This window comes from Solanum verrucosum, unplaced genomic scaffold (assembly GCF_900185275.1).
Source record: "Solanum verrucosum unplaced genomic scaffold, falcon-dt-bn FXZP01000271.1, whole genome shotgun sequence".
In the NCBI taxonomy this organism is placed as follows: Eukaryota; Viridiplantae; Streptophyta; class Magnoliopsida; order Solanales; family Solanaceae; genus Solanum; species Solanum verrucosum.
This window is the reverse complement of record NW_026019951.1, coordinates 944553-969896: the sequence shown is the minus strand read 5'-3', so window position 1 is coordinate 969896 and position 25344 is coordinate 944553. Positions and strand designations below refer to the sequence as shown.

At 38.7% G+C, this 25344-nt stretch overlaps 1 protein-coding gene and 1 pseudogene across 1 annotated transcript; one reads left to right on the top strand and one right to left on the bottom strand.

Moving 5' to 3' along the window:
• The first annotated feature begins 1624 nt into the window (after positions 1-1624).
• LOC125814073 (uncharacterized) lies at positions 1625-2205 on the top strand. Its single transcript, XM_049493525.1, has 2 exons — positions 1625-2053; positions 2170-2205. Exons 1-2 carry the CDS (start codon positions 1625-1627, stop codon positions 2203-2205), a joined length of 465 nt encoding a protein of 154 aa, XP_049349482.1.
• Positions 2206-10593: 8388 nt separating this feature from the next.
• Positions 10594-20754, bottom strand: LOC125814072 (uncharacterized; annotated as a pseudogene).
• Between the last annotated feature and the right edge of the window lie 4590 nt (positions 20755-25344).

Below are 25344 nucleotides of genomic sequence, written 5' to 3'. Positions count from 1 at the left end.
TAAGAAAAGAATTATCAACATAGATTTAGTGTGCTACTATCTAATAGTTTAATGTCGGTTGGTGCGAGGGTGAAAACTAAGCCATACATCGATGTGATGTCTAATATGAGGTAAAGGTAAGAGTTAGTAAATTATACACACGTAGACGGACCAATGTGCGGGGTGAAATTTTCTAGATGCCGGACCAAGTATTTAGTGATACCTAACTTATCACTTTGCATGTAATACACTAGGAAATGATTGCTATTAGTAGGATTACTGCATTATGAGCTTATGGGGAACACGTACACCCTAGTTACTTTCTCATCTTGATAACAACTAAAGTTTGAATCTTGCTCATTAATTACTTACATAATTTCCTAAATTTGTTTCACAAATCCCCCCCCCCTCCCTAATTACTTATTTTCGGAAATACATTGACTAAACGAATATAATCATTAGTTAAAGTTAAGTCTAAACCATATTTCTCGTGGGATCGACCCCAACCTTCAAGTTGGGTTCTTTATTTGATAACGATCGCTTATGCTCTTTAAGGAGGTGTAATTTGAGCGTATCACGTGCCACATCTATAATTAGGAGGCTGCGACATTTAGGAACTATCTCACTTCTTTCATACTCATTTCGTGTGATAAAGATTATCTCTAAAAAGTTTCTTCTAAGATGTGCTTACGCGTGTCTTTCAGATCATGCCTACATGAAGAGCTGTCTGAGGTCGTCCGGCAAGAAGGAATGTTGAACCACAGGAACAAGGGGTACCTAATGCACCAGAAGTGCAACCACAATGAGAGGTCACCAATGTTGAATTCCATGAAGTTTCTGGATGCTAAGCCAAGCTGTGACCAATCAAGTTGGACAAAGAGAGAATCGACAGGAAGGGGTTGATACTTCAAGGGTCCGTGAGTTCTTAAGGATGAATCCTCCAAGTTTCCCTAGTTCAAGTGTCATAGATGATCCACATTTTTTTAATGAAGAGCTTCAGAAGGTTTTTGAAATTATGCATGTTGTTGATCCTGAGAGGGTGGAACTAGATGCATACTAAATGAAGGGAGTTGCTAGAATTTGGTTTGATCAATGGAAGAAGAATCAAGCTGAGGGTGCACCACTTGTGAGTTGGACTTTTTTTGAGGAGGCTTTCCTGTGGCGTTTATTTCCCCAAGAATTGAGAGAGGCAAAGGTACGAGAGTTCCTCACACTTAAGCAAGATTCTTTGAGCATTCTTGAATATAGTTTGATGTTCACCCAACTTTCACTCTATGCTCCGGAGATGGTTGCTGACAAAAGAAGCAGGATGAGTTTGTTTGTTGCTAGGTGTTCTCGTATGTCTAGTAGGGAAGGCAAGGCAACTATGCTGATAGGAGATATGGACATAGCAAGGATGATGATCCATGTGCAATAGGTTGATGAAGAGAAACTGAAAGACAGAGAGGAGTTTCGAAATAATAAAGCTAAGACAGGGAATGAGTCCGGGCAGTAGAACAATAATGCCAACTGGTCATCTTTCCAACATATATAGAAGGGACCTGCTCTATCATCTACTAGTACACTTGCGCCAAGGAACAAATGTGAGTACAATAGTTAGAATTCACATGATTTCAAAGCTAGACTTTCCCATTCTCAAGGTAGTATGGCACAAGGGGGTAGTAAGCCTCCTGCATTTGCTAAGGGTGGTAGGAGCCACTCAGGGATGTGTCGAGATGGCTCCACTGGCTGCCTCAAGTGTGGACATAACGGTCATTTTATGCGAGAGTGTCCTAAGAACAAGCAGGGTAATGGTAATGAGGGCAATATAACCCAGTCTTATTTAGTTGCTCCACTAGACAGAGCTACATCTAGAGGAGCTACTTCAGAGGCAGGCGGAGGAGGAAACCGCCTTTATGCTATCACTAGTCACCAAGAACAAGAGGATTCTCCAGATGTTGTCATTGGTATGATCCAAGTCTTTAACTCTGATGTCTTTACCTTGCTAGATCTAGGAGCAAGTTTATCCTTTGTAACTCCTTATGTTGCGATGAATTACGATGTTCTTCCTGAGCCCTTCGGTGTTTCTACACCTGTTGGTGAGTCTATTCTAGCTGAATTTTCTATCGTGATTGTACAATTTCTGCAATCCCAAGAGCACCATGGCTGACTTAGTTGATTTAGATATGGTATATTTTGATGTCATTCTAGGTATGGACTGGCTTCATGCTTTTTATGTGTCAGTAGATTGTAGAACTCGAGTAGTCAAGTTCCAGTTTCCTAGTGAACCAGTTATAGAGTGGAAGAATAGTTCAATAGTGCCTAAGGGTAATTTTATTTCGTACCTTAAGGTGAGAAAGATAGTTTCCAAGTGGTGTGTCTATCACTTAGTCCGAGTTAATGACTCTAGTGTTGAGATACCTCATATTCAGCCAGTTCCAGTAGTGAAAGAGTTTCCAGAAGTCTTTACAGATGATCTTCCCGGAGTCCCTCTTGGGAGAGAAATAGACTTCGGTATAGATATTCTTCATGATACTCATTCTATATCTATTCCGCCATATAGGATGGCACCAACAGAGTTAAAAGAGTTAAAAAAGTAGTTGAAAGATCTCCTAGAGAAAGGTTATATTCGACTAAGTGTCTCACCTTGGGATGCTCCAGTCTTATTTGTGAGAAAGAAAGATGGTTCCCTTAGGGTGTGTATAGATTACCGTCAGTTGAACAAGGTTACCATCAAGAATAAGTATCCTCTTCCGAGAATTGATGATCTCTTCGATCAACTTCATGGTGCCACTTGTTTCTCTAAGATAGACCTCAGATCAGGCTATCATCAGTTAAGAGTAAGGGAATGTGATATTGCAAAGACAACATTCAGGACCCGTTATGGTTCTTATGAGTTTCTGGTCAACTCGTTCAGTTTAACTAATGCACCTACAACGTTTATGGACCTTATGATTAGAGTATTCAAGCCTTATTTAGATATCTTCGTTATCGTATTTATTGATGACATTCTATTCTATTCGAGGAATGAGGAAGATCATGCTTGCCATCTCAGAATAGTTCTCCAAACTCTAAAGGATAAGGAGTCATATGCTAAGTTCTCTAAATGTGAGTTTTGGCTTGAGTCTGTGGCATTCTTAGGCCATATTGTTTCCGGTGATGGAATTAAAGTTGACACTCAGAAAATAGAGGAAGTGTAGAATTGGCCTAGACCCACATCTCCAACTGATATTAGGAGTTTCTTGGGGTTGGCTGGATATTATAGAAGGTTCCTAGAGGGGTTCTCATCTATTTCGTCCCCTTTGACCAAGTTGACTCAGAAAATAGTTAAGTTTCAATGGTCTGAAGCTTGTGAGAAAAGCTTTTAGGAATTGAAAAAATGGTAGACTACTCCCCCAGTATTGACCTTACCAGAAGGTACTCAAGGTTTTGTGGTATATTGTGATGCGTCTAGAGTTGGTTTGGGTTGTGTGTTAATGCAGAATGGCAAAGTTATAGCTTATGCCTCCAGACAGTTGAAAGTTCATGAGAGGAATTACCCAACCTATGACTTAGAGTTGTCTCCCGTAGTATTTGCTTGAAAATATGGTGTCATAATCGGTATGATGTTCATGTAGATATGTTCACCGATCACAAGAGTTTTTAGTATGTGTTTAGTCAGAAAGAGCTTAATCTCAGACAGAGAAGGTGATTAGAGTTACTTAAGGATTATGATATGAGTATTGTCTATCACTCAGGTAAGACTAATATTGTTGTTGATGCCTTGAGTAGATTGTCTATGGGTAGTACCACCTATTTTGAGGAAGATAAGAAAAAGTTAGCAAAAGATGTGCATAGACTTACACAATTAGGAGTTCGACTAGTGGATTCCACATAAGGAGGAGTAGTGGTGATGAATGGGGCTGAATCATAATTAGTGTCAGAAATGAAAGAGAAACAAGACCAAGATCCTATTTTTCTTGAATTGAAGGCAAATGTTCATAAGCAAAAATGTATGGCTTTTGAACAAGTGTGTACTAAGGGTGGATGAACTTTAAGAAAGGATTATGGAGGAAGCTCATAACTCCAAATATTCTATACATCTGGGTTCCACAAAGATGTATCGTGATTTGGGAGAAGTTTATTGGTGAAGTAGTATGAAGAAGGGCATTTCAGATTTGTTACTAAGTGTCTGAATTTCCAACAAGTTAAAGTAGAACACCAGAGGCCCGGTGGTATTGCTCAGAATATAGAACTTTTGGAATGGAAGTGGGAGATGAATAATATGGATTTCATCACAGGTTCACCCAGATCTCATAGGAAGCACGATTCTATTTGGGTGATTGTTGATATAATGACTAAATAAGCCCACTTTTTAACGGTAAGACTATCCATTCAGCAGAAGATTATGCCAAGTTGTATATCCATGAGGTAGTCAGACTTCATGCGGTTCCGGTATGATTATTTCAGATAGAGGTGCACAATTTACTGCACAATTTTAGAAGTCATTCTAGAAAGGCTTGGGTTCGAAGGTGAACTTGAGTACTGGTTTTCATCCTCAGATTGATGGTCGAGCAGAGCACACCATTCAGAATTTATATCACGACCCAGGGGTATCCCCTAGATGTAACACGACGTACTCGACCCCAAAGGGGTCTTATACAAGCCATTATCTTATCATAATCATAAGTAATAGACATGATGCATAATTAAAACTTTTTACAATCGAAGTCTTTTCATAAAAACCAAATGAAAGTCTAGACATTGTCTCATTAAAACATCCAATACAATTGAATATCAATAAGGGTCACAATGCTTTACAACATAGTCTCAAAAGAGGAAGTAAGAAACAAACTAGAAATGAACAACTTTCGTCCTCGAACCATGAGGACTCACTAAAAGCATGGAGAATAGTCAATCCAAACTTTGATCAAGAAGGAAGAACACCTCAACAACCAGGACCTACACTTATAGAAAATTTAGAATATATGGGTTAGTACAAAATTGCACCAAGTATGGAAGCCATTCAATAAAATCCTTAAAACATGCAAAAAAGGACATTTTCGTTGAAACCATGCACTTTATAAATTTAAGAGTCATCATGCACATTAGTTTAAATACATAAGTCAAACCATCTCATAAGCAACCCTAAGTTATACTTGTGTAATTCATAGACAAGATCCCATAATCCTATCTAATACTAAGTACCACTTCTAGGTTACCATAATCATGCATACCATACTTTGATCTCATCCATAGTCAATACTCATAGACAAGGAAACATTCATATTCATTAACTTGTAACAAGGAAGGCCACTCATAGCAACAATCCATATCATACATGAATAAATTCATAAACCTTCATAGCATAAGAAAACTGCACCATAACCCCTCTCAAAGCCTACTTGTGCAATGCATGAATGAAGTCTCATACCCCCACTCATACTAAGTAGAGCTCCTTGAGAAGTCATTAGTATAGTTGATGTTCATGTTCTTGTCATAATTCATATTCTTGTCATGGAGGGAAAATAGACTTAACCGACATAGACCATGGGAGCTACATGGAATCCGATGTTATGTCCCACACCGAAAAGAGATGTCCTGGTTGCCTAAGGTAGAAATAAATGTATTAGATTTTAGGTGGATCCACTAGTTAAAGACCTATGTGGGCACATAGTTATGGGATATGGAGATTGCTTCTAGAAACCCCAAACCTATTGAATTGACGAGGAGCTTAAATCTCATGAGATTACTTTAGATGACCCGGCCTTTTGAATTGAGGGGAGGGCCTCTACCTCACATTCCATAGTCACTCGATGCTAAGCATTACTTCCCCAATATTTACATGTTTAGTCTTGAATTGAATTTACATGCATGGAGGAGTGTCTTACCCTCTATTCAACACAACTAATAAAAATAGCTCATAGATTCAAAATGGTGAGAATTGACTTTCAACCTTAGAATCGTTATTCTGTGAGTAAACCTTTCACATCGTATTCATATTGTGTTCATGCGAATAGCCTTTCAATCAACACAAAAAGATCATCATAGTCATAGACAATTCATACATAGTCATGTGTAAGGGTATAGAGGAGAATGATCTTTCAACAATACCACAATTACACCATAGTCATAGGATCTTCATTCTCAAGGTGAATCCTAAAGCACATGCACAATTCTCCTATTCATGTAAATTCTCATAATTGGCCCTTCAAGGACCATGAATCACATTCAACCCAAACATCTAGAATTTCTACATTATATATGGAGAATATCATGATTCAAAAAATTAAATCAATATAGACATAATCTAATCACATGCTTCTATAATCAATCAACCCACATTATGAAATCACAATTTAGTAATATGGGGAATTCATGGGTTCATGGAGGGATTTAATCATAAATCAACAATAAATCATCAATTCCAACATAACCCAACATAAATGAATCATTGAAAACGTTTTAGAAAGGAACCCATGACTTAGAGTGAAACCCTAAGTTTTTGGGGAAATTGAAAGCATTGAGATCTTGTTTTCAAGGGACTCTATGGGTGAAAGCTACCCATAGATGAAAAGTCACCATACCTTAGGATGATTCTTCAAAGAAATTGAGGAAGAAGCGTTGATTTCCTTCAAACCCTAGCTCCAATTCTTCTCTTCTTCTTCTTTGGGTTTTAGAGAGAGAAATATTGTGAGGAAGATGAACTTTTGATTTTGATTTGGGTGTTTGTGAAAAATGACTTAGTTTAGGGAATTTTGAATTAAAAACAACTTATATAGTGACCCCAAACTTGCCCAAAACGACCTCACTTTAATTGGACTTAAAAAAGGAAAATACTTAATTAACCCTCATTTAAGTGCCCTGCCTAGGTACCATGAGGGGTCCTCATGAGCCGTGGTGAGGACCATGATCCGTGGTCCCACTCGTGAAGTTGGGGCAGTAGCTAGGAACTTAGTTCCTTAAGCTTCCATGCCCAAGGCATTCCCACGAGGGGCTCCACGATACGTGGTCAAGACCACTGGCCATGGTCCCTCTCGTGGTCCTTGAGGAAGTAGCTATGCTACTTGAGGCCCTTAGCTCAAATGCCTAAGGCATCTTCACGAGGGGCTCCACGTGCCGTGGTCAAGACCACTGGCTAGGGTCCATCTCGTGGACCTCGAGGCAGTAGCTAAGCACTTGGTTGCCACCCTCACACTCCCAACTCTTCTCCATCAGCCTTCGCACGAGCTGTGAAGTCGCTCGTGAAGGAGAGCCTCTTTTAGGAAAATTTTTGGGAGCACCTACCTAGGCTTCCACGAGCCACACCACGATCCGTGGTCCCTACCATGAGTCGTGGGGGTGGTCGTGGTCACTAGGGAAGTGTCTAGGGGAGAGTGGACTGCTTTGGTCCTCTCCCTTGTCCCTTGTCCCTTGTCCCTTGCCCTTAACTCATGACGTTAACCCTCACGTTGTAACACTTCGAAAATGTGTAGACTTAACTAAAGCTAAAATTAATGGGGTAAGAGTCTAGAGAGAGGTCAAGGGCCTAGACCACCTAAGAAAAAGGGATGAAAACGATTTTTACTTTGGACCATTCGGCGATTGGGAAGTAACATCGCCTAAGTCCATTAACGATTAGCCAAATGAACCTCCCTTGCCTTGTGGGCAGCCTCCCCTAGACCTAGCTACTTTAATTTTAGGCGAGCTAGGTCGGGGCTTGCCAACCCACTTGGCGCATCGCCCAAAGGACCCCACTCATCACCCATGGGAAATGCTCCTTGAGGGAGCATTCTATAATATTAGGCGAGCCAAGATTCCATTAGGCGTGTCGCCTAGTGACCTTGGCGAGCCAAGGGGTCCATTTGGCGAGCAAATTCGTGAAGAAGGGGAAAAATTAAGTTGAAACTTTAAGGGCCCTAAGTTCTCTTCCAAAGTTGAGCCCACATTATTTTATTCCTTTCCTAATAAGTATATAAGTTTTTTAGACTCAAATTTCCCTCAATTAAGTCACTTTTAAAAAAAAACCAAGAACTTCATCTTCCTCACAATATGTCTCTCTCTAAAACCCAAAGAAGAAGAAGAGTAGACTTGGAGCTTGGGTTTAGAAAATTCAAGGGTTCTTCCTCAAATTTCTTGGAGATTCTTCATCAATGTATGGTGGATTTTAATCCATGGGTAGCTTTCACCCATAGAGTCCCTTCAAAACTTGATTTCAAAGCTTCTAATTTCCCCAAAACCTAGGCTTTCAATCTAAGTCATGGGTTCTCTTACAAAACGTTTTCAATTGTCTATTTATGGTTGATTATGGTGGATTATGGTTGAATTGATGATTAATTGTTGATTTTTGATAAATATCCCCCCAAGAACCCATGAATCCCCCATATTGTTAACTTGTGAATTCATGATGTGGATTGATTGATTTTAGAAGCATATCAATTGATTATGTTTATATGGATTGAGTTATTGAATCATTATATTCCCCTATCTAAAGTAGAAATTCTAGATGTTTGGGTTGAGTTTGATTTATAGCCTTGAAGGGAAAATTATGTGGGTTTGTACATGTTGATGAGAATTGTGTATGAGCTTATGATTCACTTAGAAATTGAAGATCCTATGACTATTATGTAAGTGTGGTATTGGTGTAAGATCATTCTACCCATACCCTTACACATGACTATATATGAAATGTCTATGACTATGCTAGTATTGTTGTGTTGAATGAAAGGCTATTCTCATGAACACACTATGAATATGATGTGAAAGGTTTACTCACATATTGATGATTATAAGGTTGAAAGGAAATTCTCACCTAATGAATCTATGAGCTATTATGATGTTATGTTGGTTTGAGTGCCTAGTGCATTCTTTCATAAAAATGACATTTAGTAAAGACTTAATATGAATTTTAAAGGGAATTATGCTTAGCACTGAGTGGATATGAAAATGAGATGGAAGCTTTCACGTTAGAAAGTCCGGATTTCACATTATAAAGTCCGGCTTCCCAAAGTAATTTATCTCATGAGATGGAAACCTTTTACATTAGAAAGTCGGGGTTTCTAGTAGCAATCTCCTTATCCCATACTATGTGCCCACATAGGTCTTTAGCTAGTGGATCCACCTAAAAGCTAATATGTTAGTTTTACCTTAGGCAAGTAGGACACCTCTTTTCGGTGTGGGGGTAAGACACCAGATTCCATATAGCTCACATGGTCTATGTCGGTTAAGGCTATATTTCCCTATATGATAAGAGTACGAATTATGACAAGAACATGAACTATAATTATGACCTCTTAAGAGGTACTACTTAGTATGAGTGGGGGTATGGGACTCCATTTATGCATTGCACAAGTGGGCTTTAAGAGTGGTTGTGGTGAGGTTCTCCTATGCTATGAAGACTTATGAATTATGCATGTATGGTATGAATTGTTGTTAAGTATGACTTTATATGAATGTTGTCTAATGATGAGGTCAAGGTATGATATGTATGATGTTGGTGATCTAAACGTGGTACTTAGTACTAGGTAGGAGTATGGGATCTTACCTATGCATTGCACAAGTATAGTCTTGGGTTGCTTATGGTATGGTGCGACTTATGTTTCTTATCAAATGTGCACAATGGCTTTTAAACTTGACAAATGCATGGTTTGAACTAAATGTCCCTTTTAAGCATGTTTTAAGGATTTTATGCATGGCTTCCATACTTGGTACATTTTTGTTGCTATCCTATATTTTCTACCTTTTTCCACAAAGTGTAGGTTCGGGTCATTGAGGTTGCTTATCTTTGGTTGAAGGCTTGGATTGATTCTCTCCTTGCCTTGGTGAGTCCTCATGGTTCGACGACAAGATCTATTCTTTCTAGCTTCCTTTCATATGTTCTACTTAGATACTTTATTGTAAAAGGCTAAGACCTTGTTGACATTCTATTGTAGCAGATGGTTCATTGAGATAATGTCTAGACTCTTACTTTTTGATATCAATGGAACGACTGCGATTGTAAAAGTTTTAAATTTCGTATCATTTCTATGACTTATGTTTATGATTATGCTAAGGGCTTGTATGAGACCCTTTCAGGGTCGAGTACACCGTGTTACGTCTAGGGGGTACCCTGGGTCGTGACACATGTTTAGGCTCTAGTTTAACCTACTATTTTTTGGAGTGTTACATTATCTCCCCCTTGGGAAAATTCGTCCTCGAATGATGATTTAGACACCTTATGGAAGTAAAGACTCAAGACTAGCAGCCCATCATGCATGCAATATCAAAATAATGCACAATTCAAAGGAGGAAACATCAACTCCATCTCAAGACACAATCAATGCAACACAAGGAAGTTAGAGCTACATCCACAACCCATTATGCACAAAACTCATCATTTCACATAATCATAGGAGGAACTACCTTCTCCAACTAAAATCAAGCTCAACACAACATTATGGAGCCAATATGTCCTTTCATCAAAAGCATACCAAAACATGTTCATCAAATCATCTCATGAAGTCAAATATGCCATCATCATACAAAAAAATGCACAATCAACATGAGGAACATATAAATCATGAAAACTCATTGTATACTAAACATGAATTTTCTCAAGAACATGCATATCATAAGGAAATCATAAAGAACACATATAGCACACATGACTCCCAAAACAGAAAACTCAAGAGAAACTACTTATCTCAAGCTTGGATAGGAGTAGAAGGAAAAAGATGAGGACAGCAGGATTTCATATCGGCCTCTGCCTCCCAAGTAGCGCCCTCAACTAAATGATTTGTCCATAAAACCTTCATGGAAGCTATTTCCTTGTTTCTCAACCTTTTGACTTGCCGGTCCAAGATTCCTACCGGAACCTCTTCATATGAAAGACTCTCATCAACCCCCAGCCCTTCTATGGGGATAATGGATACCGGATCTCCAATTCACTTCTTAAGCATAGAGACATGAAATACCGGATGAACCGAAGCCAATTCATTTGGCAAGTCTAACTCATAGACAACTTTCCCAACACGTTTCAAGATTTGGTATGGGCCTACATACTGGGGACTAAATTTCCCTTTCTTTCCAAACCTCATCACACCTTTCATAGGTGAGATTTTCAAATAGACTCAATCATTGACTTCAAATTCTAGATCCCCTCTTTTAACATCGGCATAAGACTTTTGCCGACTTTGGGCCATCCTCAGCCTCTCTCTAATGACTCGGACTTTGTAACACCTTGGAAATTAGTAGGTTTAACTAGAGCCTAAATGTGGGGGTTAACGTCAAGGGTTAAGGGAATGGGCCAAGGGTTTTGGATGAAGGCCATGGCTAGGGAGAAGAGGCTGCCTAAAAACTAGCCTAGCTAATGACTACCATGAACTTGAGGGTCTTCATGACCCGTGGTGGCCACCACGACTCGTGGTGCCACTCGTGGTTGGCGAGGCAGTGTGCCCCCAAAACTGCCCAAGCCAAGGCTCCCCTTCACGAGCCACTTCCCGGCTCGTGGTCATGACCACGAACCATGGGAAGGCTCGTGGGGTTGCGCTAGCCTCATGGGAAAGGTGTCAAGTTGAAGAAGATACTGGTCAAGGGACCACGGGAACCACCACTGGCCGTGGTGCCCTTGATGGATCGTATAGGTGCTCGTGAAGACCCCTTAGGCGTGTGAGAGGCAAGGATTTGAAGCCTAGCCACTGCCTCAAGAGCACGACCTTCACCACGACTCATGGTCTTGACCACGGATCGCGGGAGGTCTCATGGTCATGCCTCCAATTATTTTTGGCCAAGAGCCCAAGACATAGCCACTGCCCAAGGACCACGATCAGGATCACGACTCGTGGTCTTGACCACGACTTGTGAAACCCTCTTGCAGTGCCTGGGAGTAGGCTGCCTAGTCATGGGTCAAATGGTAAATTCCTATTTAATTATTCATTATATGGGGTCGATTTTAAATATTTTACTTCACATATATAAATGATTTTAAGTCTTTAAAATCCCATTTACTTCATTATTCCCAAACACCCAAAATAGTTTATCTTCTCCAAAATTTCTCTCTCTAGAAGTTCTCAAAGAAGAAGAAGAAGAAATGAAGGCTAGGACTTGAAGAACCAAGGTCTTTCTTCTCAAATTTAGAAGAAAACTCTATTAAGGTATGGTAGTCTTCATCCTTGGTTAAGTGCCATCCAAGGAGTCCCTTCAAAACTCTATTTCTCAAAGTTGAAATTCTCCAAAACCTAGGGTTTTCAATCTATGGCATGGATTCACTTTCAAAACGATTTCAAAGTGTTTATTGTCTTATATTATGATCAAATTGATGAATTACTACTGTTTTATGATGAATTACTTATGACTCTATGAATTCCCCTATTTTGTCAAATTGGATCTCAAAGTGTGGTTTATGATTGATGTGTGTGGATTGTGATCAAATTATACATGTAGTAGTTAATCTAATTGATATATGTGAATATCCATGTATAGAATAGTGATGCAAGATGTGAATCACGAATTGTGATCTAGGGTTCTTGAAGGGCTATGAATGAAGAACCTATACATTACTATGAGAATTATGCATTTGCCTTATTGAAAAGCAAGGTTTCTATGTTTATGAAAGTAATGTAATCATGTCTAGAATGTAAGTGTGTTATTATTGAAAGGTTATTCTCAATTATACACTTATGAATGATGATGAAATATATGAAAGGTTTGTTCAGTATAATGCTATATCTTGAACCAGTAGACCTAATGGTGGTAGCCCTTTCATAAATGATGAATGAAGTATGCTAAGGCCATGTATTGAACCGGTAGACCTAATGGTGGTATCCCTTCATGATGAGTCTAGGAACTAATGTAATGATGAACCTTGAATCGGTAAACCTAATGGTGGTGGCCCTTTCTTGAGGATTCAATGAGCTATCCTCATAATGTACCTTGAATCGGTAGACCTAATGGTGGTGGTCCTTTCATGTGTAATGCAATTTCGGTCGGTAGACCTAATGTTGGTAGTCCTCTCATGTACAATAATGTTAATGTGAATGAACTACTCTATGGGAATGGAGGTTAACTACCGAGTGGATATGGTAAGATAGAAGCTCTCGCTACGTTAGGTCGGGTTTCAATGAACATCTTTCTTATCCCATAACTATGCGCCCACATAGGATATTAGCTAGTGGATCCACCTGAAAGATAATACATTTAGTTCTACCTTAGGCAAGTAGGACACCTTCTTCTGGATTGCTCTCATGGTCTATGTCGATTAATGCTTATTCCCATTATGAGAGATCATGCTATGGTTTCTTGAGAGGTTCTATGAAGTGTGATTGGTATTATGGGATGCCATTCATGCATTGCACAAGTAGGCTTTGAGAGGGCAATGGTGTGATTCTCCAATGTCTTAATGTTAATGAATGAATGTGCTCTTAATGAAGCTAATGAGAATGTTGACTTAAATTCTTAATGTAATGGTGCATGTTTTACTTGGATTGCATTATTATTTACTTTTCTCGTCATGACTTATGAAATGTTGATGTTCCTTATGCATGAGTATTGGTTAAGTATGAGTAATGAAGAATGGTAAGTTCATCTAAGGTGGCCTCAAAGTGGTACTTATTAAGAATAGTATTATGGGATGTTATTCTTACATTGCACAAGTATAGCTTAGGGTAACTTTAGGTGAAGGTTCTAATTTGATGAAATGACTTATATGTTGAATGTGATTGTGTCGTATGCCTTTTATACTAAACTTCATGATGTTTCTCAAAATTGGCATATAGCATGGTTTTCATCCAAAATGTCATTTTTAAAGCGTGGATTTTGCATGGCTATCATACTTAGTACATTTTTGTGTGCTATCCCATATTTCTTCTACTTTTTCTACAATGTGTAGGTTCCGGCAAGTGAGTTTTTTCCATATAGTTCAAAAGGCTTGGATTGAGTTCTTCCCAAGCTTGTGGTATGTCCTAATGGATCCGAGGACAAGTGATTTATTGATGTTTCATGTCTTTCATTGTCTTAGACTCTTATTAGACTTTTATTGTAAGGGTCATGACCCTAGTTTTGACATTAAATGTATTAGATGGCCATGTTAGACAAGTAGACTTCTGCTCTTTTAAATGATGTTTTCGATTGTATGGATTTAATGAAAAGTTTTAAATTTTGTACTATTTCATACGTCTTATGTTATAAATTTTATGAGGCTTATATGAGGTTCTACAGAGTCTTGTATGTCGTGTCACGTCTGGGGTGTAGGCTCGGGTCGTGACAAAAATGGTGTTAGAGGACAAGATTTTGGGATGGTTTTAAGGATGATGTCTCACAAGACACGTCTAGTAGAGTCTTGTTCTTAGTGTGAAGCGCACCACATTTATGAATGAGAGGCTATAAGACGTTAGGAAACTTCACTTCTTACATTACTCAAAGTCGTTCCATAGAGTTTAACTCTATAAGACCTCTCTCTTATTCTGTACGTGATGGTCTTCAAGATGCGACTACTCGAAGGGCTAATGCTACAAGGATCGAGGGAGAAAAGGTTAGTATTGATGCTAATTACAGTTATGTGTGTTGTTGGTAGAAAGTCTTGATGAGTTTTGAGGTATGTTGATATAGTTGATGAATATGGTGTTTTAGAAATGCCTAAATGTGTTGAGAGGGTAGACTCCTCCAAGAAGGGTAAATGTGTTATTCACCTTAGTTTAGAATCATCGTGTGTAATAGGTATGAAGGCTTAGTGATGACTTTCTCCGATCTTAGAATTGAAAGAGGTAATGCTTAGAAGAGTTTGTATAGGCTTCCTCCCAAGGGGGAAGATAATGTGATTAGATAGAAAGGTTATTGAGTATACTTGATGTTCATGAGTTAGGTTTGCTTGAAATTCTCACCTTATGAGGTGTAGTGAGTTTGAGGAGTTTAGACCCGATTTGGCAGACTCATATGAGACCTTGAGTGGTGTTGGTAAGGTTGTTTGTGAGCAAGAGTTTCTTAATGAGGACCTTCCTAGTTTAGAAGTATCGGTTGGGATCTTAAACCGGCAAGTTAAGAAATAGAATGGTAAAGAAGTCCAATCCATGGAAAATGTTGAGTAGTGGTGTCTTTGTAAGGGTTTTAGTAAAGGATGCTACTAGAGTTGACAAAGGAGTTCTTTCGGATGAAGGCACTGGTATGTTGATAGTTCCTTATGGTTTTGAATGTTGTATTAAGGTCCTTATGCTATTTCATGTTAAGCCGTGGTATGGTTTTACCCTCAAGGGGGAGATGGTGTGTTGAATAGTAAGTTTGTTGAAAGTTTCGATATCCTTATCTTTTCCTTCTATTACTATTCAAGCTTGAGACAAAGAGTTCCCTTTTGGCTTGTTTCATGTTTTGGTGTCATGTGTGAATATGTGTTTCCATGGTATCCTTATGTTATGCATGTTCTTGATGGATATATGTTTAAATGAGAAAATGAGTTTTAATGAATTATGTTCCTCATGTTGATGTTCATTTAGTGTGAGTTTCCTATATGCTTCATGAGGTGAATTGTTGAACATGCCTAAATGTGCTTTTGAGAAGAATTGCATAATGTGCTTAATAATGTTATGATGAGCATGCTTTAAGTTGGAGAAGGTAATTCCTCCAATGAAATGCGAATTGTTGAAGTTTCATGCATAATGAGTTTGTAGATGTTGTTCCTACTTCTTTGTGTTGCATTGAGGTTATTGATATGGAATTGATGTTTCCTTCTATGATTTTTGCATTATATCGATGTGTCATGCATGATGTGAATCTAGTCTTGAGTTTATAATTCCGTAGGTGTCTAATGTGTCATTCGAGGATGAATGTTCCCAAGGGGGAGATAATGTTATACCTCAGAAATTAGTAGGGTTCACTAGAGCCTAAACACGGGGGTTAATGTTAACGTTAAGGGAAAAGCCCAAGGGTTTTAGGTGAAGGCCATGGCTAGGGGGCCAAGGCTGCCTAAAAACGAGCCTAGCCACTGCCTACCATGATCATGAAGGTCTTCACGACCCATGGTGGACACCACGAGTTGTGGTGCAACCCTTGGTTGGCAAGACAGTGTGTCCCCAAAAGTGCCTAAGACAAGGCTCCCCTTCACGATTCACTTCACGGGTCTTGGTCATGACCACGGACCATGGGAAGGCTCATGGGGTTGCTTTAGCCACATGGGAGAAGTGCCAAGTTGAAGGAGCTACTGGTCAAGGGACCACGGGCACCACCACGGGCCGTGGTGCCCTTGACAGATCATATAGGGGCTCGTGAAGACCCCTTAGGTGTGTGAGAGGCAAGGCTTTGAAGCCTAGCAACTGCCTCAAGACCACGACCTTCACCATGACTCGTGGTCTTGACCACGGATCGTGGGAGGTCTCGTGGTCATGCCTCCAATTATTTTTGGCCAAGACCCCAAGCCATAGCCATTGCCCAAGGACCATGGGAAGGACCACGAATCGTGATCTTGACCACGACTCGTGAATCCCTCTCGTGGTGCCTGGGAGTGGGCTGCCTAGTCGAGGGTCAAATGGTAAATTCCTATTTAATCAGATATTATATGGGGTCGACATTAGATGTTTTACTTCACATATATAAATGATTTGAAGTATTTAAACACCTATTTACTTCATTATTCCCAAACACCCAAAATAGTTCTTATTCTCCAAAATTTCTCTCTCTAGAAGTTCCCAAAGAAGAAGAAGAAGAAGTGGAGGCTAGGGCTTGAAGAACCAAGGTATTTATTCTCAAATTTAGAGGAAAAATCTTTTAGGGTATGGTAGTCTTCATCCTTGGTTAATTTCCACCCAAGGAGTCCCTTCAAAACTCTATTTCTCAATGATGAAATTCTCCAAAACCTAGAATTTTCAATCTATGGCATGGATTCACTTTCAAAACTATTTAAAAGTGTTTATTGTCTTATATTATGATAAATTTGATGAATTACTACTGTTTTTATGAAGTATTACCTATGAATCCATGAATTCCCCTATTTTTGTCAAATTGGATCTCAATGTGTGGGTGATGATTAATGTGTGTGGATTGTGACCAAATTATGCATATAGTAGTTAATCTAATTGAAATATGTGAATATCCATGTATCCAACTCACTCTTTGAGGTTTGGTTCTACATAAAATATGTACCTCATGTACTTGATTTTGAGGATGAAATTTTTAATGAAAACAGATCTAAACGACAACACGAACCATTAATCATGAAGAATTTGAGAGCGGAGAACTCGAGGAAGGACACATGCTCGAGCTCTAAATTTACTATTGAAAAAATTCCCAAAAAGGAGAAAAAGTTGGATCTACTATTACACGACCATCACTATAAAAAATACATATTTTCAATGTATCTCGTTTATTTTGATTCTTAAATTAGCCTTTGTTAGTGTCATCACTGATCTGATACATCACTACTATAGTAACTTTTGTTTTATGCAATATATCCTATTCATATTTGAGGTGTTGATACAATGTTATTGAATCTTCAATTAGTTTTGTCATGTTCAATATAAATGTACTTGATACATAAACAATACCTAATGTATCATTTACATCTATCAAGTATCATCAATCTTATTCAAATCTAAAAGGCTATATAGACCGTAACAAATCAGTAGTGTGTTATATATCTGCACTCTTTAATAATTATTCAGTCTTATCCAACTTAGAATGTGATGTATATGTACATATTACCCAATAATAATCTTGATACATAAATCATAATGTTATATAACTGGAGCACTATGTATTAAATCCAATAATAGGTATATGATACATATCAGTTGCAATATTGACAACTTCATTGCGTATCAAATTATGATATTTATCTTTTTTAAATATTATATTTTGATTTTTCTGATTCATGTGCATCACATGAATTCCCCTATTTTTGTCAAATTGGATCTCAATGTGTGGGTGATGATTAATGTGTGTGGATTGTGATCAAATTATGCATATAGTAGTTAATCTAATTGAAATATGTGAATATCCATGTATAGAATAGTGATGCAATATGTGAATCATGAATTGTGATCTAGGGTTCTTGAAGGTTTATGAATGAACAACCTATACATGACTATGAGAATTATACATGTGCCTTATTGGAAAGCAAGGTTTCTATGTTTATGAAAGTAATGTGATCATGTCTAGAATGTAATTGTGTTATTATTAAAAGTTTATTATCAATTATACATTTATGAATGATGATGTCATATGTGAAATGTTTCTTCAATGTAATGCTATATCTTGAACCAGAAAACCTAATGGTGGTTGCCCTTTCATAAATGATGAATGAAGTATCATAAGGCTATGTCTTGTACAGGTAGACCTAATGGTGGTATCCCTTCATGAGGAGTCTAGGAACTAATGTAATGATGAACCTTGAAGCGGTAGACCTAATGGTGGTGGCCCTTTTCTGAAGATTCAATGAGCTATCCTCATAATGTACCTTGAATCGGTAGACCTAATGGTGGTGGCCCTTTCATGTGTAATGTACTTTGGGTCGGTAGAGCTAATGTTGGTAGCCCTCTTAAGTACAATAATGTTAATGTGAATGAATTACTCTATGGGAATGGAGGCTAAGTACCAAGTGGATATGATAAGATGGAAGCTCTCCCTACGTTAGGCCGGGTTTCAATGAACATCTTTCTTATGACATAACTATGTCCCCACATAGGAATTTAGTTAGTGGATCTACCTAAAAGCTAATACATTTAGTTCTACCTTAGGCAAGTAGGACACCTTCTTTTTGTGTGGGGTTATACGACACCAGATTCCATGGTTTTCTTTCATGGTCTATGTCGGTTAATGTTGATTACCATCATGTGAGATACGTGCTATGATTTCTTGAGAGGTTCTATAAAGTGTGAGTGGTATTATGAGATTCCATTCATGCATTGTACGAGTAGGATTTGAGAGGGCAATGGTGTGATTCTCCAATGTCTTAATGTTAATGAATGAATGTGCTCTTAATAAAGCTAATGAGAAAGTTGATTTAAATGCTTAATGTAATAATGCATGTCTTAATTGGATTGTATTATGAGTTACTTTCCTTGGCATGAATTATAAAATGTTTATGTTCCTTATGCATGAGTACTGGATAAAGATGAGTAATGATGAATGGTAAGTTCATCTAAGGTGGCCTCAAAGTGCTACTTAGTAGGAATAGTATTATGGGATGCTAATCTTATATTACACAAGTATAACTTAGGGTTACTTTAGGTGAAGGTTCTAATGTGATGAAATGACTTATATGTTGAATGTGATTGTATCTTATGCCTTTTATACTAAACTTCATGATGTTTCGCAAAATTGGCATATAGCATGGTTTTCAACCAAAATGTCCCTTTTAAAGCATGGTTTTTGCATGGCTATCATACTTAGTACATTTTTGTGTGCTAACACATATTTCTTCTAATTTTTATACAAAGTGTAGGTTCCGACAAGTGATTTGTTTCTTTCTAGTTGAATTGCTTGGATTGAGTTCTTCCAAAGATTGTGGTATGTCCTAATGGATCTGAGGACAAGTTCTTTATTGATGTTTCATGTCTTTCATTGTATTAGACTCGTATTAGACTTTCTCTATTGTAAGGGCCATGACCCTAGTTTTGACATCAAATGTATTAGATGGCCATGTGACACAAGTAGACTTCCGCTGTTTTAAATGATGTTTTCAATTGTATGGATTTTTAAAAAAGTTTTAAATTCTGGACTATTTCATATGTCTTATGTTATGAATGTTATGAGGCTTGTATGAGGCTCTTCAGAGTCTTTACACCGTGTCACGTCCGGGGTGTTGACTCGGGTCATGACATACTTTTTCAATGGCCTCAAAAACTCGTTCGAGACCAATTAGAGAAATTTCACCTACTTCAAACCAACCTACCGGATATCTACACCTCATACCATACATTGCTTCAAAAGGAGCCATGTCAATACTTGAGTGGTAACTATTATTGTAGGTAAACTCTATTAACGGTTGATGGTCATCCCAATTACCCTTGAAGTCTATAACAGATACCCTAAACATATCTTCTAAGGTTTGGATGGTACGTTCCGCTTGACCATTGGTTTGGAGATGAAAAGTCGTACTAAGCTTAACCTTAGTACCAAGCCCTTTTTGGAATGCCTTCCAAAAGTGTGAAGTAAATTGGGTACCTCGGTCCGAAATAATAGATAAAGGAACCCCATGCAACTTCACTATCTACTTGATGTACAATTTGGCATAGTCTTCCGCCGAAAATGAAACTTTGACGGGAATAAAGTGGGCTGATTTTGTCATTCAATCCACAATGACCAAAATAGAATCGTGTTGCCTTTTAGTACGAGGCAAACCCACAATAAATCCGTATTCACCTCTTCCCACTTCCAAGTGGGAACTGGTATATCTTGCAAAAAGCCTCCCGGCCTTAGGTGCTCGGCCTTAACTTGTTGACAATTCGGACATTTGGCTACAAAACCCGCTATATCCTTCTTCGTATCATTCCACCAATAGACTTCACGTAGATCACGATACATCTTGGTGGCTCCCGAATAAATAGAATACCGCAAACCATGAGCTTCTTCTAGAATTTGCTCTCTCAATCCATCAACATCCAGAACACATAACAGACCTTGGTACCAAAGCACCCCATCTCCCCCTTGGGAGAAAGCCTCAACGGACTTGTTGAGTATCGATTCTTTCAAATCAATTAATATCAGATAAAGGTCATGCTTGGACTTAACATCCATCACAAAGGATGATTCAGAACCATTGTGGACTGTGACACCACCCTTGGTGGAATCCTCTAGTTGAACACCTAACCGGGACAACCTATGCACATCACGAACTAACTCCTTCTTCTCATCCTCTACATGGGCCACACTACCCATGGACAATCAACTAAGGGAATCCGCAACTACATTGGCTTTGCCAGGGTGGTAAAGGACACTCATGTCATAATCCTTCAAAAGTTCTAACCAGATTCAAGTCTTTTTGGCTAAACATATATTGAAGAATCTTGTGATCAATGAACACATCAACATGCAAGCCTTATAGATAATGCCTCCATATTTTCAAGGCAAACACTACCGCCGCTAATTGGAGATCATGGGTTGGATAATTCTTTCTGTGGACCTTGAGTTGCCTTGAAGCCTTGGCAATCACTTTACCATGTTGCATAAGCACACATCCCAATCCCACTCTAGAGGTGTCACAATATACCACAAACCCATCGGTACCCTCCGGTAAGGTCAACATCGGAGCGGAAGTAAGTCTATTTTTCAACTCTTGGAAGATTATCTCACAAGCCTCCGACCACACAAACTTAGCTTTCTTTTGAGTCAAAGTAGTCAACGGAGAAGTAATGGAGGAAAAACCCTCAACAAACCTCCTATAGTAACCGGCCAAACCCAAAAAGCTTCTAATATCGGTAGGAGTTAGAGGTCTAGGCCAACTCTTGACTGCATCCGTCTTCTTAAGATCTACCTCAATACCCTTGCTTGACATAATATGACATAGGAAGGCTATAGACCTTAGCCAAAACTCACATTTACTAAACTTTGCATATAATTGGTGGTCTTTAAGGACATGCAATACAACCCTCAAATGGTTCATATGATCATTTCCACTCCTTGAATAGATCAAAATATCACCAATAAACCTGATCACAAGCATATCAAGATAGTGTCTAAACACCCTATTCATTAGGTCCATAAATTCCGCCGGGGTATTTGTCAACCCAAACGGCCTAACCATAAATTCATAGTGACCATACTGGGTCCTAAAGGCCGTCTTGGGAATGTCAACCCCCATCACCCTTAGTTGATGGTAACCCAAACAAAGATCTATTTTGGTGAAATAGTTATCCCCTTGAAGTTGATCAAACAAGTCATCAATTCTCGGAAGGGGATACTTATTATTTATGGTCACTTTGTTCAATTGACGATAGTCGATACACATTCTAAGATACCCATCCTTTTTTCTAACAAACAATACTGGAGCACCCCATGGAGAGATACTCAGTGAAATAAAACCCTTGTCTAGCAAATCCTTTAGTTGCTCTTTCAACTCGGCCGAAGCCATTCTATAAGGAGGAATGGAGATATGTTGTGTATTCGGTAAAAGATCAATGCCAAAGTCTATTTCCCACTAAGTCTATATACCGGAAAATCATCGGGAAAAACTTCCAGAAACTCATTCACTACCGGAACCGACTCTAGAGAAGGGGTTTCAGACTCAATATCCATAACCCTAACAAGATGGTATTACACCCTTTCGAGATCATTTTCCTAGCTTTGAGGCAAGAGACAAATTGACCTCTAAGGATAGAATTTCCCCATTTCCAATCTAAAATAGACTCATTTGGAAATTAAAACTTTACTACCCGAGTCCTACAATCAATAGAGGCATAACATGCATGCAACCAATCAATACCCAAAATCACATCAAAATCTAACATGTCTAACTCCACCAAATCCACCAAGGTAACTTTACAGACAAAGAAATAGGACAACTCCTATAGACTCTTTTTGCCACCATCGAGTCAGCAACCGGGGTAGAAACTGACAAAAGGCTCTACTAGCACTTCAGGGAGTATTTCAAATTTCATTGCCACAAAAGGTGTCACAAAGGACAAAGTGGCACATGGATCTAACAATGCATAGACATCAATAAAAAATACTTGTAACATACCGTTCACCACATCCGGGGAGTTCTCTTGGTCACCTCGGGATTGAAGAGCATAGAAGCGGTTTTTCTTGGGAGCATTGGACTTTGAACCACTAGGAGGAATTTTCTTATCTTTTCTCCCCTTAGCCGCAAGTGTTGGGCAATTCTTCAATTGATGACCACTCTTACCACAACGATAGCAAACACCCATGATGGCAAGACATTTACCATCATGTTTCTTACCGCACTTAGCACAAGTAGGCCTCACCATGGAAGATCCACCACTATTGCCTCCTTGAGGCTTAGGGTTAGACACCATACCTTTGTTGACCCTTGGAGCACTAGAGGAGCCTTGGTTGGAGAACCTTCTCTTGAACCTTGGTCGACCTTGACCCTCAGACTTACCCTTGGAAGAATTTCCATCATCGATCCTTGATTTTTTTACTTCCTGATTAACTTGCTTGAGCTTTTGTTCCTCAATTTACTCGGCATGGACCATGAGACATGAAATATTCATACTTGGGATGAGCATTGCCGAACAACATTCATTGACTGCCAAGTCAGATACCCCCATCACAAATTAGTTCATCTTGGCCCTCGAATCTGCCACTAAGCTTGGAGCATACTTTGACAATTGTGTGAATTTAAGGGCATACTCTTTCACACTCAAACCCCCTTGTCGAAGATTTATGAACTCTTGCATTTTTCATTCCCTCAACTTTAGGGGAAATAATCTATCAAGAAATACCGACTTAAACAATTCCCAATCTACCGGGCCCGCTCCTATGGGTCTCTCCCCCTTCCATTGCTCATATCATACTTGAGACACATCCTTCAATTGGTAGGCAGTTAATTCCGCCTTTTCTTGTGGAGACCTTCTCATAGCATCAAGAACTTTATAGACCTCATCAATAAACCCTTGTGGATCCTCTTCCACAATGGACCCATGGAACATGGGAGGATTTATTGCTCCCTAATATACACGCAGGTGTACGTGGTCGGTCAAGTAATATAGATTCTTAAAGAAACGAGTTATAGTTCCCAAGGGACTTATGATTAACTTATATCCAACACTTAACTCCACAAATAAAATAGAAGCAACAGTTTCAGAGATTGTGATGATTGTTAACTACTACTAATTATGAACTAAATAAACGTAACTAAATGTGAACCACTTTAAGATGATGTTTCAAGCAAGTAAAAGACAATTCCAGGGCTGCAACATGCAATGAATCTCATGTATCATTTTATTAGCTTAGAACTAATGTTAGTCGTCAAGTTACTGATTTACAGGGTTAATTGTATGAGTCGGGTTCACACCTCTAGTCGCCTACCCGAGTTAGTTATCTAACTACATCGTTGAATAGGGATATATAGACTAACTGGTGGGCATTTATATTTCCCCCTGTTTCATAACCAAGCGAGTCGTTTGTCTGGGCGTAACTCCTGAACACAAATCACCTCAACTTAATGGGTCGATCAAGCTCTCTATATTCTCTGGTCTATCTAACCTCTCCTCTCCCGATTCAAGTTTAGACAATATATTTATCTTATGGTGATCAATCATAAAATACTAAAACAAGAACGTAGAATTAACCTATAATGACAACCAAGAATTAATTCAACAAGCCTTTAATAATCAACAATCCATTAGTAGCTACAACCCAGAACTAATGTGTTTATCGACTCATGCTATTAGACAACCACAAAATTCAACTGTTAATGTGATTTCTAGAAAATAAAAGAGTTAGAAGATCAAAACCTATTAGAAACTTGAATACTTGCTCTTGCACACCCAATAAAAGTCAAACCCTAACAATGGAGCCGTAAGGGTCTATTTATAATAGTAGGAAAATTAAAGCCAAAGTCTATTACAATTAGGAATCCTTTTTTAACACTTTTAAGCTGGAAAAATCGGGATCCTGCTGGCGTGTCGCGCCTAGCATCGCGCCCAAACTTCACCTCTGGGGTTTACACTCTGACGCGTCGCGCCTCTCAGAGCGCCTGAGAAATGCCCCAGAATGTTGGGCCTTGGCGCATTGCGCTTCTCAGAGCACCTGAGAGGCCTCTCTGAATGTTGGCCCTTGGTGCCTCGCGCCTAGCTCTGGGGCCTTCAGACTTAGCTTCTTTTCAGCATATCCTTGCATCTTTTCTTTCAATTTGACTCCAATTTCCTTGAGAGTTCCTGAAACCTCTAATCACATGTTTTAGTGCATAATATCGCAAGTATAACAAAATCAAGCTAATAGACTCAAGATCATTTGTTACTTCAATCAATTCATGGGCAAATATTGACAACTTAGGCATATAAATACGCCTAAGATCACCACCCCACACTTAGACTTTTTTTTGTCCTCAAACAATCTTTAGACTATTAATTCTTTTTCACAACCCTTGGACTGATCAACCCACCTTAAAATTAACCAAACATTTTTAATCATGATCTTGTAGTTTACAATGGATGAAACATTTCACAACATTTACACCAAGTAACACCACATGTTCAAAGAATGACTCTTCTAATATTTTTTCGGGCTAATGCAAACTCATACAAACACACCAATTAGATAATCCTACACATGCCATGAATGCCCTCACTTGCTCTCATTTAGTAAAGCCTTTCACTCAAGCAATCACAATGTCACAAGGCCTATTTTCAAACAATCAACTCACTCTCACAAAAGAAGTTCTTACTTTTCTCAGCATACCATACGCTTGCCAATAGTGTATTCTTACTTTCGCATTATATTTCTCAAGAAATCAAGAGGACTTTGATTTCGTTGTAATGTCGGCTTAAGGTAAGGGAGGGAATA

Coding starts and splice junctions, on each gene's coding strand:
- LOC125814073 (XM_049493525.1), top strand. CDS start 1,625: ATGGCACAAGGGGGTAGTAAGCCTCCTGCATTTGCTAAGGGTGGTAGG. Junction 2,054..2,169: donor CCTTCGGTGTTTCTACACCT/GTTGGTGAGTCT, acceptor ATGTCATTCTAG/GTATGGACTGGCTTCATGCT.